We start from the raw sequence: 15,558 nt of genomic DNA, 5'->3' as shown, positions 1-15,558 counted from the left end.
TGTTTAACAAAGGACTGACTTTTTTTTTAACAAAGAAGCTTCTCTAGGCAGGTTATGTAAATATTCCACTCTGGTCATAATATAAATTAATTTTGGGTGTGCCTTGGTGTGGGGCAGTGAAAGCTAGGGCACAAGTGCTGTTATCTTACTCGCGTTATTTCTTGTCTGGCAAATAGGTCAACGCTGAACTTGAGCAATGGAGAAACAGAGTCAGTGAAAACCATGATTGTCCATGATGATGTGGAGAGTGAACCTGCCTTGACTCCTTCTAAGGAGGGCACCCTAATTGTCCGACAGGTATTGCTTTTCCTTCCCTGTGCAGTGCTGCACCTTTTCTGTGCTCATTAACCCACTCGCTCATTCACCCATGCTGTTTCTACATTATATTTGTTGTTCGTATTATCAAGACACAGCTGTAGTGAATTTCAGATGAGCAAGGTGTTTGATGCATGCAAAGAGGAGAGTAGCCCTTCACCCCTTGCTTCTGTTTTGCATGCTTTCCAGTGACACCCATGGCAGCACCATCCAGAGTACCTCAGAGTCTGTGGGAGAGAAGGGTAGAAAAGCTGCAGGTGTGTGGAGCAAGTACCTGGAGCAAGAACTTAGTTTAGTTTTACCATAGAACCAAACGTGGCTCTCAGGAGGGAGGCTGGGGGGCACCATGCAGGGTTTTTTTAAATTGTTTTGAACTTGTAGTTGAGGGCATAGAGACCACCCAGATAACATACACACACACGTACATACAAATTCACGCAACAGTTAGTGTGGGGGAATGGAGAAGCAAAATAGGTGGAGAGGCAGAGAATGGGGACAGAGCTAGAGCGCTGTGTTGTTGCCTTTCATTCTGAAAATATTGCATTCTTATGCCTCTGAAAGATAATGATTCCCTGCTTTTAAATGAGCTCGTATGTTAACGAGCATGCTAGCTTATAGGAGTTTCCTCGGTAATCGCATTTCTGAATGTCACAACTGAATGCCAATTTCTTAATTGAGCCCTCTGATTTGAAAATTAAGCTTTCATGCTTATTGTTTTAAATAGTTAGCTGAAGGCATTCGCCAGACAGTCCAAGCTCCTATCTGTATAGGATTTAAGTTAGCTTTAAACAAAACAATAGGAAGAAGAAATGCTCCCCCCACTCCCAAAAATGTGCTTGTCCGTGTTGTGGTGGAAGACTTACCGGTGCAGTTACTCTTTTGTTAATTAGTGGAACTGGCTGTGCAAGTCAACCACACGAACTCAGCTTTTACCTGCCAGAAGAGGTGGGAATTTGCTGAATTCTAGTAGCTCTGCCCACTTTCCCTTTCCATCCAGGCATCAAGGCATGGATTATCAGCTTATTTTAAAAAAAAATAAAAAAATAACTGTAAAAAGGTAGGAAGCAAGTGAGGGACAGAAGGAGAGAGGTTGTTAGGGATATAGACCTTTAAGCAGCACTTGAGCAAGACAAGTGTGCCTGTTTTTTCTACAGAGTACAGTTGACAAAAAGCGTGCCAGCCATCATGAGAGCAATGGCTTTGCGGGTCGCATTCACCTCTTGCCAGATCTCTTACAGCAAAGCCATTCCTCCTCCACTTCCTCCACCTCCTCCTCCCCATCCTCCAGCCAGCCGACACCCACCATGTCCCCACAGACACCCCAGGACAAGCTAACTACTAATGAGGTATGTCTTACACCACAGCTGGCTGCTTTCATAGGGTTATAGCAGCATTGCCTAGTAGCTAGTTTGCAGAGGAACTCCAGCCAATCTCCCCTGCTTTTTTTTTTTTCTCTCACCTTTGTTCCCACCCCCCAAATAACACATTTCAGTTCTGTGTAAGAAGCCCCTAACTCTAGAGCAGTCCCACGCCAAACTTGCCAGTTTACTATTTTTGCTTCCTCTTAGTGAGTCATTAATTGCATGGCGTTCGTTTTAAACTAAACTTGACTACTGCTTTTTAAAGCCAATACTCTTTTTTTTTTTAATTATGTTTTATTCTGGGAGCAGGCTAATTGCAAGCCGTGTGCCTCTTAAAAATTAGTGGTTAATTTTGGCTTTGTCAGTAAAAGCTGGGCTAGTAACTCCGCACGTGTGAGGAGCTGCTTGTGGAAACTCACCCTTTGGGAGAGGAAGCGGCCGTGGAGGGATTTTGCTCTTTAAAGCTTTTCACATGCGCTGGGTGAACAAATCAGGTGTTGCCTGGGAGGGTTGTAAAAGCCTGGGGTATTGTTGTTTTGGAATAATCAACGGGAGAAAATATCTTTGGGTTTTTTCCAAGTATGTGTGTGCTCTGAAAAGTAGCTGTGTAAAGATGACTATTCTCTACCAGCACTGGTTGTGGAAAACCTAGGGGGGGGGGGGAAGTTCCCTCTTGCTGTCCTGGGCTGTGATCCCAGGACAGTGCCTTCCCTTCTTCACCAAGTGCTGGTAGGCAAGCCCGGTCCTTCACCTGTGTGTAACCCCTCACAGCAGAGGAGATGCACGCCTGTGAACGAAGGGCGTCAGTCGCCCCTTACCAACCCCAGCAGTAAGCGAGGAGCCCGGCGTGGTGGCTTCACTCCCGGCTGGATGACCAGCCTGGCTTTTGGGGAGAACCTCCTTCTGTATTTTTTGGTGCAGGGGGAACAAAACTCAATTAAAAAGCAGCTGCTGCTTCTCAGGGTAGAGCCATCCTGCCATGTGGGCATGCAAGTGCTGTGATGAGGAGGAGAGGCTGCGGTGAGCTCGGTAGGCTGATGGCAATGCGTGTGTCTACCGCAGGATCTAAAATGGTTCTGAACCATGTAGCAGGAGAGGGGGTGGGAGGGTTTCCTCCCGGAAATTCGGTTAGGGTAATACTTAATTTTCAGCTGTGCTTCATTGGTCTTTGATCTTTCTGAAAGCACACTCTTGTAGGTTACAGATAACAGTTGGTTGATCCAGAGATATGCTTGCTCGTTACTTTGATCTAAGCAGTAAATAAGCAGAGTTCAGTTAACTCAGCTTGGGAAGTGGAGGCTGTGGTAGTGGCTGGTGGCAAAGGAGCCTTTCGATATTGAGCTGTGCAGGGGAGTGATACACTCCTAAGACCCATTGCTATGTTTTCAGGAGAGAGCAGAGGCTTAGAAAGATCAGAGGTTGAAGATTAGTTGATGATAAAGAAGTGTCTCTAACTACGTTTGCATAAAGCTGAGCAAAACACCAGTACTGCTTGGTATAACTTACCCACATGCACACCCTTTATATATACTTTTTTTTTTTTCACTTGTCCCATTCTGCTTCAGTATGCAATGTTGTCACTATAATACTAAACTGGCAAGGGTTTTTAAGTCATTCCATTTCCACTTTTAACAGTTCATTGTTTCTCTTGTCTTCTTCCTTTCTTTGTGTTTTTTCATGTTTAGACCACATAACTCAGCAAGCACCAGTGATTTTATCCACTACATATTCATAGCTTCATGTCACCGTTTGCTACACCTGCCACACTAATGAGCCCCTTTGTTCGATACAGGTTTAATATGTTGCTTTGTCAAATAAAGGTGGAAGAACCTGCTGCAGCTTTCTGGCAAGAGGCTCAGGTTAAACGAAATAGGGAGAACAAACAGTAGTGCACATTGAAACATAATCCATGGTAGAAGTGAATGCCAAATCCCAGATGGTTCTGATTTTGTTGCACAAGCCAGGAGATCAAACTTCATAATTTAGTAAACTAGCTCAGTTTAGGAGATGCTTCATAAATTCAAAAGTTGTAGGTAGTGGGCAGCTTGCAGATAAGATAGTAAACATACATTTAGGCGGATTTTTTGAAAAAAGAGGCATTCCCTCGCTTTGTGACTGATTGTAGTGGCCAGTCCTGAAAATCTTTGCTAGCAGCTGAGTTGACAGGGACAATAATTTAGCTAATTACATTGTGCTGTAACATGTGCTGTGCAGTGTGCGTATGTATCTAGTTCAGGTGTGGTGCCTGCAGTGCGTTGTGTATCTATAAAGGCAATATAAAAGCTTGGGGAGGCTCTGTAGCATAATTCTATAGTGACTTAAAAATGTTGGTTGTTGTTATCCGTGCTTTTTATTGTCATTAATATTAATAAAGTTGAAATTTACATTGCAGACTCAGTCCGCTAGTAACACACTCCAGAAACACAAATCTTCCTCCTCCTTTACACCTTTTATAGACCCCAGATTACTACAGATTTCTCCATCTAGTGGGACAACTGTGACTTCTGTGGGTAAGTAAAGTAGATGAAGACGACAATTGAAAAAGGGTTCAGTGACTTCAGTAGCTCTTTAAAGTACTTACGAATGTTACCATCATGCTTTTTGTTTGATTTGCGATGGATTGCATAGTTTATTTCTTTTTCCATTTACATTTCTTACAAAAAGAAAGACTTGCTCAATATTCTCAGTTACTGAGTTGGGTTGTATGGTGTAAAGAATATATGGCCAGAACTTAGCACTTGAGGGATATTACATGCACTTTACTTTTCTTTTTTTCAGTAGGATTTTCTAGTGAAGCAATGAGATCAGAGGCAATAAGGCAAGACCCTACGCGGAAAGGATCGGTTGTCAATGTGAATCCCACGAATACACGGCCACAGAGTGATACCCCAGAGATTCGCAAATACAAGAAGAGATTCAATTCTGAGATACTGTGTGCTGCCTTATGGGGTAATGCAAACCTGTTCCTCCCTTGCCTCCTGCACTTCTGAAGTGCAGACCTGCCAGTAGGAGCTTACAGTCTTCGAGGATGTATCTCTGAAACGTTAGCTGTTTCTCTGCATTTGTTCAATGCTTGTTTACACCTTTTTGGTGCAAGAGTTGATTACTATTACATTTTTTTACAGTATGTTGCTTCTGCTTTGATATAATTTCCCAGTGCTGTATATATGCTACTGATGGCACAGTTCTGGCTTCATTCAGCTGATCAGGATGTCCTTTTCAGCTCTCTAACCCCTGCTAGCAGCACATCTCTTGCAGTTTTTGGGAGCTTGTAGTCGTCTTTGGATTGTACACCTGGTGCACACAGGGTCTTTCTTTTGAAAAATAATCATCTTCTTGAGCATCTTGCTAATGTTTTGTTGCGGAGCTTGATTAAGAAGTGTTTCGTAAGATGACTTTCCACCTCAATCATCGGTTTATATAGGAAGGAAGAGGCAAAAGAGAAGGGTAGGGAGGGACATTTTCCAGTGTGAGACTGTGGCTTGGTTTCGTTAAGAGTGGATAGTGCAGAGAGAAGCTGGGTATGGGATGTCAGCTGACCAAGTGTGTCTGGCCTTCTTGTCACAAGGGATAACTTATGTCGGTGTCAGGCAGTTAGTCAGGGTCCTGCACTGGCTTAGAGCAGTGCTTGTTGCCTGCTACCACGTGGAATTACTGCTGCAACAGCCAGCAAAAGCTTTTCTCTGATGTGTCATTTTTTTCTTGGCCAGAATCTATGGGGCCACCTGCATTGTTTTCATTATCTAGATGTTAATAGATGATGCTTGTGTGTATTACTTACATATTTATCTAGTATCCCTAAACTTAACAGACTGTAAATGCACGTGCGTGTCATCTTAAAAACTGTGAAGAAGAGAGTTGGCCGTTCCTCTGAGTGGCACAATGATTGTGTAGGTTACACAGTGCAGTTTTCTTGTTTACATTTTCACAGCTCTTTCCAAGGCTGTAGTTCTCTTTTGGGATTATTTTCAGCATTTCTTGTTTCTCAGAACAGCACCGTTGTCCTATGTTTCTTGCCTGCAAAGCCATGTCAATTAAATAGCTCTCCCAACACCTTATCTTCCTATCTGCTGCTTTCTTTATTTCCAGAATTTACTGGTAAGAGTTTTTACCCCAATGCTATTTCTGCATGTAGCCATATGAATAATTCTCTGATAAAATGAAGACTTGTGCAAATGTAAACTTTCAGGCTGTGAGAGGGTGAAGGCAGAGAGTAATCATATGGGATCGGTAAAGATGACTCATAATTTCTCTAATCTGCCTTGTTTTGCCAGTAGCAATTTGTGTTAATGCTTTTTTATTTCTTTGATCTATGTATCTGACTGTTACGGTGATTTAAAATACAGGTGTAAAATCCTAGAGCTGTTTTACAGCTCTAACAAAGCACTTGCTTGTTGAACATACAGGGCCAAACTGATAGTGATGGAAGCTGGTACACATGCTTATTTCTTGATAGGGTTTAGCTTCCTTTACCCACAAGCAAATTAAGGCATTTCATGGTGATGTTTCTTATTCAAAAAGAGCAGGGCTTGCTTTGCTTTGTTTTGCTTTGCCTTTACCAGTGGTGATGCCATAGTATCTGGCAGGTTGCGGATTGCATTAGGTCTATGATGCTGTTTCTTCTAGTTCTGAGTGGTGAAAGTCAGTGTCAATGACGTGGATGCAGTAGCATAGATTTCTACACCCAGCCTCCACAGAGAGCTTGTACTTTTTCAGGAAGCATTTCCATTTGTTTGAAAAAACAGAACTGCTTAATTGTAGGGTGGTGGTAGAAGAGCTGTGCTGGCTCTGAATAAAGACAGCATCTGCATTTTAAAATACAGGCACTGCTTGCCACCAGTGTAGTATCTCATTAGTTTCATCTCAAAATGCATATGGCTAAGGGAAGGGGTAGGGGATGGGTGCACATGTAAACTCGAAGCAGAAACAGCTGCACCACGAAGGCACCAGGGGAAGAGATGAGGGTGGAGATGGCAGCAGTTGAGCCCTGATGTGCAAAGAGGGGAAGGGACTCTGAGGGAGAAATTTGCATGTGGCTTGCTTTGAATTGTAATCCACTCTGGAAAAAAATACGTGTCGAAGCTGAATCACAGCTTCAGTCAATGGGTCCTGGAGCTGCAGGAAGGAGACCGACTGCTGGGCGCTTCCTTGACTGCTTCGGTGCTGCTGCAGCCTGTGCCGAGCCCTGACTCAGTGGGTGCCTCGCTCTCCCTGCTTCCTTCCACTGATTACCAGTTTGAGGATGTCTCCCAGTACGGAAAGTGTGAAATGCCCCTGGGGGCTGTGGGATGGGATTCAGTGGGTGCAGACCCATGGGGGGGATGCAGAAGCAGGAGGAGGGCAGGAAGGGGACGGAGGAGGTGTCAGCAGCTGAAGGAGAGCCTGGAAGGGCGGCAGGCCCTCTTCCCAAGGCAGGCTCTGTGCCTGCCGGCATCCGTGGGCTCTCCTGCCTGGAGGAGACAGAGGAGTAGCGGAGCAGCAGATCTGAGCAAAGAGATGTGATGGTTTCTGGGGACTGCTGTGACCTCTGAAGTTTCCTTACTGAAAAGGCAAAAGAGAGGAAAATGGAGATGTGTGATAGTTTCCAACCTCTCCATGGGCTACGTCTGTTTTTCTTCTCCAACCAGAGGCTTTTCAGAGTGCCCCAGCACCAGCAGCTGAGGCCCCTTCCCTGTCATTACCTCTTCCAGGCTGCTGCTCTGCTCCCCCCAACACCCTGTCCCCCTGGGGAAGACACCTCGTGCCCCCTGGGTCAGGCTGAATGTGTCCTCCCTCTTGCAGACTGCTCCCGTGGTAGCCAGGGTGGTGTTTAGGCAGTGTTCCTCATGCTTGTGAGCAATGCCTTTTTTCAATAATGTGAGAAGGCATCTCACTGCTGTAGATTCAGACCGCACGAGGCACAGACTCCTGTGCTGTGGCCCATGTGCTGCAATAGAAAAGGTTCATTATGGGATCAGCCTGGATGATACATCCATTGGCATCAGTATGGTTATATCTGGGGATTAATTGTCTGACTAGGGATTAAGGCCGTTAAGCAATGTAACTATGATCATCTTGTGTAAGTTTTGCTTTTCTTATTTTGTTATTTTGTCGTGCTTAAGGATGGCGAGTTTTACATTGGGATTGCAACATAGAAGCCTAATAAAGTGAGTCATGAATTTGGCTTGATTTCCATTCCCTGTACTGTGTCTGACCTGTCTCTACACAATTTGTGAGCTCCTGGACTGAAACACTATTGCAAATAAATGGTTATGAAATTTAAGAGTGATAATACATTAACAGATTTTTTTAAAACCCAGTCTCATATATAACATATATTTGTTACTAAAAAAATGTAATTGATTTTAAATACTAAGGTTTTTTGGGCTCTCAGAAAGTGTTCCAGTGGATGTTTGGACCTTCTTATAAAGAAACTGGCCTACTGACTTTTCTCAACTGTATTTGCTTGATCTTTAGGAGAAATCTGTGGAAACACAACTTGACTATAATTCCTCTAGTTTTAACATTCAGGTGGAAAAGATTGTTGGGAAGCTGATGACCATCCCTGTGCCTATCCTTTTACAGGAGGGCTGCACCACAGTCTCTTTCTCCCGGGGAGGCCCAAGCCCCTACCACTACTTTTTTGCAATGTCCTTGTCAAAAGCATCCTGTTACCAACCCCCCTACCAACAGCTAATACATCTTCAGAATACGTAAGCTTGGGTACCACTTTGTGCCTCGCCCTTCCTCCAACATTAGCATGCCTTTTTGTTTGGGAATCAGTGCTCTAGAAAGCTCTGCATGGTCTACCAGTCTCTCACTCCCTTGGATACTGCAATTTGGTGTCAGGAGTCACTGCAGGCAGGTAATGTAGAGAGCCTCTACGTCATGAGATCTTTTAGGCTGCAGGCAGCTGAGATCCAGCCAGCAGTGGCTAGACCTGCTTGGAACAAGGGAGTTGCTATGCCAAGCATCAGTTCATCAGAATATGTGGAAAATCTGCCTACTAACTTGGATCTTTGCTTTTGTTTCTTCTAGGAGTGAACTTGTTAGTGGGCACTGAAAGTGGTCTGATGCTGCTAGACAGAAGTGGTCAGGGGAAGGTTTATCCGCTCATCAATCGAAGACGATTCCAGCAAATGGATGTACTTGAAGGGCTGAATGTCTTGGTGACAATTTCCGGTAAAGTTAACTCTTCAACGTGATTTTTTTTTTCCCCCTGCATCTGGCATGGCATGGCAGGCGGCTTTTCTTGGCAGCCTATGTGTTGAGGGGGAAGTCCTGACTTGACTGAAGTCAGTGGGTTTTCCATCATTTCACCTCTCTGAGTCTACAGTTTGTTTCTGCCAGTGAATCATTTTCCGCACAACGCCCTGTGCCTCCTTGCCCCCTGTCCTTCCTCCTGTGGGGTGGCCTTTAAAAATGCTGCACGGGTTTGGGGGAAACGTCCAGCTTTGTTTGTTTGTTCAGTGTTTGAGAGCTTTGTGAAGTTTGTAAAAATGGCATACTTTCCCTTGTGTCATGATTACTTTCAACCTGGCTTCTTTCTAACAAAAACATGGTTTGCTACTTGGGTTTAAAGACATCTTGTGTGTTAAAATCTGTAGAACGGGAAATGCTCTTGCAAAGTAGGGAAATAAGAGTGATGTGGAGTAAGTGTGTATCTGTTTGTGAGAGGGGAGTACAATGTGTACGTGATGTGGAAATGACTAGCGTGAGAAGGCAGATCAGTGCAGCTTTTGGCCTTGCCTCTCGCTGGGTGCAACTGCAGATGGCAAAGCAACGGGAGATGAAGGGTGGTAGTGATTGTTGGGTTTGTTTTGTGTGCACTGATGAAAAATGTGTTTTATGAAGCTTGAGGTTCCAGACTCTTTGGCTCCAGAGAGTTATTGCGTAAGATTATCCTGCTGTTGAGCAACCTGATATGATGCACTGTTAATCTTTCTTCACAGGTGGTGTTCAGCCATTTACCTTCCTTTTGTTTGGGTTTCTTTGCGAAATCAGCCTTTGCTATGCTCCACATGTGTGACAGGGAGAAGATACTAAATGCGGTTTCTCACAGTGGCCCATGTGTCGTTGTTAAGAGCCACCCAAAATTTTGTTGAGGCTCCAGAGCCCCTCTGACTGTGCTGGAGGAGCTCTCTGGCTCTCCTGATACTTGGGCAAAAGGACACACACCTAGATAATTTAATGCAATTTAATGCATTAGCGATGTTATGCTGCTACAGGTCTAAAGAACTGTGCCCGTGCTAGTGTTGTCAACATGGGACTTTGTTTCTATCTAGAACAACTGTATTTTATTAGCTTGTCACTTGCTGCATTCTCAGCTACAGCTATGCTCTGAAATCTTTAAAAAAAAAAAGATGCATCAAGGAGGGTTTAAAAAACCAGAAGCTACTGTGTGTCCTTTTGATGTCTGATGCTGTACGTTAAAATGTAAGCTGTTTTAAAAGCACCATTTGAAAGAGTTTATTCTATAGTAAACCTCGTAAACAAAAATATTGTATAATCCAACTTGTGTAAAATCTGTTGGTTTGAAGCATACCCTACACAGATGACAAGTGTCTGTGATTCAATCTTGAATGTAATTGTTTTAGGTTTGTTTACGTTTGCGTCAGTCACGATCTGAGTACCCTGACACATCCGTTTTCTTTGTTTCCTTCAAAACTATTGCTTCCTCTGTGGAGACACGCTACATTAACCCTTAAGAAATCAGCTGATCTTTGGCTGGTTTATGCCTTTGTCTCATCTCCCGTGTTTGATGGGAGGTTACTGGACTATGAGGCAGGAGAGAGGCATCCCTGCCCACCAAGAGGCAGGGCTGGGGGAGCATACTCGGCAAAACCGTGATGCTTTTATGCCCGGGCTCCCTCTTAGGTCCCTCTTTCAGCTTCTGCGCTGCAGTTGTCAATTTAAGCTGCCCTCATGCTGGACTTCCCTTAGTGTCTTTTTATTTGCAGTGAGTTGCCCCATCTCTCCAGGCAAACTAGGAGTGCTGAAATGAGGTTCTGTTTCTGCAAACAGTCCATTTTGGCAGATTGGTTATGGAGCTGCCTCTGAGCTTTGTCCTAGGACTGCTACTGCTGCGCTGGGAGCGTTGTTCAGCTCCCTACGGTGCGCTCAGCTGTAGTTCCCTTGGCGTTTTTGGGAAGTGATGCGCTGATGGTGGTGAGGTTTGAAAGGTGTCACCACATTGTGCAAAGAAGTTGCAGTGCGTTAGGGTTTCAAGGGGATTGTCACCTGAAATTGCTTTTAATATACACTCTTGAGTCTGAAAACATGAAGTCAATTCTTCCCCCAATTTATATCTGTAATACAAAACTTTCTGACAACAAAGCTTTTGATACTGAGATACTGAGCTGCTACAGCTAGTACAAGAAAGCTTGGCAGGTCAAAGCAGAACAGTTGATCGGTTTTTCAGTTTGTACTGTTGGGAGGCAAAACCAGTTTTGTCTGCTCAGGTAATACAGTGCTGAGAGTTATAAGAAGGCGGGAGGAGGGAGCAGTGATGTGCGTACAGAACACGCTCCTCTTACAGCTCCCTGGGGAGTTTGCCAGCCCGCCTGGCTGGTGGTGGCACTCGCGAAGGTAGGAAGGGATGACAGAGTAGAAGAACTGGTTGGCATCTGCCTGCTTAATAACTAAAAACCACAGCGACAATAAAAACAAAAACTCAATATAGGAAAAGGGACTTTGCATTTGAAACAGTGTCTGTGGGAGAACCAGAGCGGGGAGTTCTCACAGGAGTCACTGGCTGATCAGTTCATTTCATGGCTGGAGCAGAGTTTTCTTTTCTATTGCATGGCCATAACAGTGAGACCCACCTCCAAAAAAAAAAAGACGACCAGATTTTTGAGAGCTGTTTAAACTGACTGGTAGAGATTTACAAGCAGATTTACAATCCCCCCACTCCCAATACAAACTTTAAGAGCAGCATAATTTGTTGAAATGCATGCATAGCCATGTTTATATAACTAACTGGTCCTGCTCTTTTCATGTCAGGTTGCTGAAAGGCAGAGGAATTTCCTGTCTTGTGACTTTCCTTGTGGCCTAGACACTAAAACACAATGGGAACACACTTGAGATACTTCTCTGTTGTTGTTTTGAAAAATGTTTCTGGTTGGAGAGAAAGACTCTGGTGCACATCATGTGAACCAACACCAAAAAAAATTAGCCACGTGCTGGGAAATTCCCGTGTGTGCTGTTTGTTCTGAGTCTTCAAGTTTAACTGAGCTACTGGGGAAGCTAAAGCCATGGAAATATCTGAGAGAGAATTTGTCTCTTGGTGGACAGGGACTTGTGATGGTTTTAAAAACATTCAATGCCTTGTGCTGACCTTGAGCCCTCTGAGCTCTTCCTCGCCCAGAACTGCAGTGCCTTCTGCTCTGGACTACATTCCCTATTTTTCAGTGTTTCTAAAAGGGCCCTTGTGGCTATCATTTGCAGGATTTTCATGGGAGGACCTTTCTTTGGTCAGATGTAGGACTTCTGGGAATATTGTTTCCTGCTCTAGTCCCTTTTCCAAATCTTTAGAAAGCTACGGGAGTGGTGGGGCTTCATCCCTTTATGAATCATGGCTTAATAAAGATGAAGTCAGGCACTAAATCAGGGTGCTCATCTACTGCCAGATGTGCTGTCACATTGGTACTGGGGCTAAACAAAGGCCAGTGCAATGTTACTTCACATTTCATTTTGTGCCGTCAGAGCAGAAGGGCTTTTAAAATTAAATAGCAAGTCCAGTATTTGAAAACAAGTCTCCAGTTCCACTTAAAATTTAAAGCTCGGTGAACACATTTTTGACAATGAAACTGCCTCCTCTTTTCCTCCTGCCCTTCCCCATCCGAGTAATCATAAAAAAAATATCTTTTGGACTGTGCGTCTTTGTAACGGCACGGCTTGTGGCACTGGAGTCCCTGGGGCAGCCTGTTTGCAAGCTGTGCTTCCCCACCTGCTGCCCCAGCCCCTCCAGCGGCTTTCCCTGAGGACCCCGGCTCTGTTAGGGGATCCCCTGCCATCAGGGTGGGGGCTCTGCACTGGCTCCAGGACCCCGCTGTGGAGCTGACCGGACACAGCAGGGTGGTCTCAATGCTCAGGCTTCATGTCCTGCTGCAACCGGTGTCCCCTGAGGCTGTACGTCCATCCCTGTCTCTGAAATGAGCAGCCAGCCATGAACTGATCCGTCGGTAGGCATCACGTGAAAACTTAAGAGACAAATTAAAGACAGTAGCTAAACTCCATACCTGGATCTGGCTGGCAGGCTGCCAGGTGGACCATCCTGACAGGTCATGGCTTTCTGCAGTGTAGACCAGTACCATGTAGCTTGGCCAGCCCAGCGCCGACTGCAGTACAGGTCAGCTGTCTTCCTCTCAGCTCCAAGGGCCATGAAACACTGTCCGCAGTCACCCAGTTGCCTCATTGAAGCAGTAGCATGGAGCTGCTCCACTGACAAGTTGAGTCCCTGAGAGCATCTCCTGTTTCCTTTCCTTGCACAGAGACCTCATGGAGCCTTATTAAATGGCTCCTAGTCAAAGCAGGGATGATCTCGCTTCCTCACCTCCAGCTTCGTCTGTGGGACTGTAAGGGCTTTGGGGCAGCAAAGCGGCTGGAGGAAGGGGGATGCAAGCTTTGAGTATGTGCATTTAGGGCCACCTTCTTACTAGTTCAGCAAATGCTTTGTAGGCCATTAGTTGTTAAAGAATCACTGATAAAGTTTATCATGAACCTTGCTTTGCGTTCAGAGAGGCCTTCTCATATTGAGAGTTAAGAGTCTGAGCTGTATTTTGATGACTGCGGCAGATGCATTGTCAGTTGAAGATAGGGCAGCCTGGGCAAGTAGGTTCTCTCACCTGTGGAGAAGAAATACCTCTTGCAGTTTCTGTGTGCAGCCTGATAAGTATTAACAGCCCTTGCAGCACAAGGGAAGGGCTGCTGACAAAGCAGTCGTCAGCTTTTAGCGAGCGGATGAAGTTTGCATGGGCCGTGTGAAATTCCTTCACTGCAATTTCAGATATTGTACATTTTTCCTTACAACAGAACTGGTGTAAAGTGGTTCAGTAATGAAGTTGTTGAGTGCGTTGTTTGGTGTGCTTTTTCAGCAGGCGAATAATGAACCATCGTAGTAAATCTTGACCAGTTTGTGTCTCCAAGGATGATATAAGGGATGGAAATGTCCTGGTCACTAACTGGGAAGAATTTGTAAAATACAGTTCATCACCATATTCTTCTTCACTTTTGCTTCCTCCTTTCAAACCAGTCCTACGGTATTCTGAAAGCCGTATAGATCATTTTGGGCCTCAAATTCCATCCTGCTGCTCTCCTACAGTTTTGTGCGAAAGAGTCGTTCTGACTCAGCTATTATATTTTTTTTTTGTCTCGGTGCATGACTCTGGTGCTTTTGTTGTAGGAGTATAACCCTTTTCTGATAAAAGTTGTTTGCATGCTAAGAACCAGACAACCAAAGAGCTGTTCCCTCGAGTTTGTCATTTTATGTTGATGTGGTATTACCATGTGTCTTTGTCATTGATGATTGGGAAAGCGTGTGTTTGGGTGGAGTTTTGAGTAAAGCTGTTGTGGACATAAAAACTGAGGGAGATCTGTGGTTGCAGCAGTTTCTCCTTCATTGTTATTTTGGTTTGCTCTGCAGGGCTTTCTCTTTGCTTGGGCAGGGTTTTTTGCACTTATTTTCCTATGGAGATAAACCGATCTTTCTCATTTTGTGGCCAGGTAAGAAGAACAAGTTGCGAGTTTACTATTTGTCCTGGTTAAGAAATAAAATCCTTCACAATGACCCTGAAGTAGAAAAGAAACAGGGCTGGACAACAGTGGGCGACTTGGAAGGCTGTGTGCACTATAAAGTTGGTGAGTAGTGAATGCAGTAATCAAATTATTGGGATAAAACCTGGCTGAGAAGGGGAACTGCAGTGCGTGTAGCTGCTGGGTTTAAGGTTCGTTTTTATTTCTAGCTGTCTTCCCTATCCCTCAGGGTGAACTTTTCTGGCAAAGTACCAGAATAGATGGCAAGTTACTGGGTTAAACTGAATATGGGAGAGGTTTTGTGGTGGGATGCTGGGCCGTGAACTGGATTAGACGCAAATCCCCATCTATCACCTTCCAGTAGTGGATGCAACTTCCAGGAGAGTGCTAATACGGACAGTGAGGGCTGGTAACGTTTCACCACCTCTATTAGACCCTTTAGGTAACAGAGGGACTCTTGTCAACCAGCAGCTGTTCTCTTCCCCAACAGGTTTCCCTGATCTTTTACCATGATGAAATCACATGCTGGAATGGAGTGAAAAAAGTCTCTCTCTTAAATGTAGATTTTAAATACTGGGGAACCAAAAAAAGAAAAGATAAAAAAAGAAAGACAGTGGGAGGAGAAAGCAAGCCCAGCTAGTGCACGAGCTTTGGGGAGGCATCTAGGAACACTAACATATGTTTAACTTCAAGATGATTCCTTGATTTCCCCTTAGCTCACGAAATTTCCTAATGCCATCTCGGATCCACTGCGGTACAGTTATGGGATGAAGTGTGTTTTCACTAGGCAGTTGCCTTTTGAATTTAAATGTAATTTAAAAGTAATCTAAATGGATTTGGCTGTAGAAACTTTCACCAAAACTAGTGAAAGACATGTAGCATTGTCAGCAGAGTATGCAGAGAGCCTGCTGCCCTGCAGGTGGGGATGTGAACCAGGAACTCTTCCTCCTCCTTGGGTTTCATGATGCATCTTAATGGGCACTGGATGCTACCTTTGATTTAGTTTTCTCCTAAGAGCCAGCTCAGCTCCTTTCCAGCTGTGTCAGTCAATGTGGAGCAGCAGCAACTGGACTGAGCTCAGTCTCCTCCTGTCATGTTGAGTGCTCTTGGAAAAACCTGCTGGTTGGGTGTAATCAATGATGATGGCAGC

General features: G+C 44.6%; 1 protein-coding gene across 1 annotated transcript in view; it reads left to right on the top strand.

Moving 5' to 3' along the window:
• Positions 1-15,558, top strand: part of MAP4K4 (mitogen-activated protein kinase kinase kinase kinase 4) — an 87,270-nt gene that overhangs the window by 64,506 nt on the left and 7,206 nt on the right. The window contains exons 20-24 of the mRNA XM_009701907.1: positions 177-297; positions 4,069-4,186; positions 4,455-4,625; positions 8,694-8,837; positions 14,379-14,513. Coding sequence (XP_009700209.1) covers positions 177-297; positions 4,069-4,186; positions 4,455-4,625; positions 8,694-8,837; positions 14,379-14,513 — 689 coding nt within the window. The remainder of the gene's footprint in view (positions 1-176; positions 298-4,068; positions 4,187-4,454; positions 4,626-8,693; positions 8,838-14,378; positions 14,514-15,558) is intronic.

Source organism: Cariama cristata, unplaced genomic scaffold (genome assembly GCF_000690535.1).
Source record: "Cariama cristata isolate BGI_N322 unplaced genomic scaffold, ASM69053v1 scaffold1836, whole genome shotgun sequence".
In the NCBI taxonomy this organism is placed as follows: Eukaryota; Metazoa; Chordata; class Aves; order Cariamiformes; family Cariamidae; genus Cariama; species Cariama cristata.
This window is presented reverse-complemented; position numbering and strand designations above follow the sequence as displayed.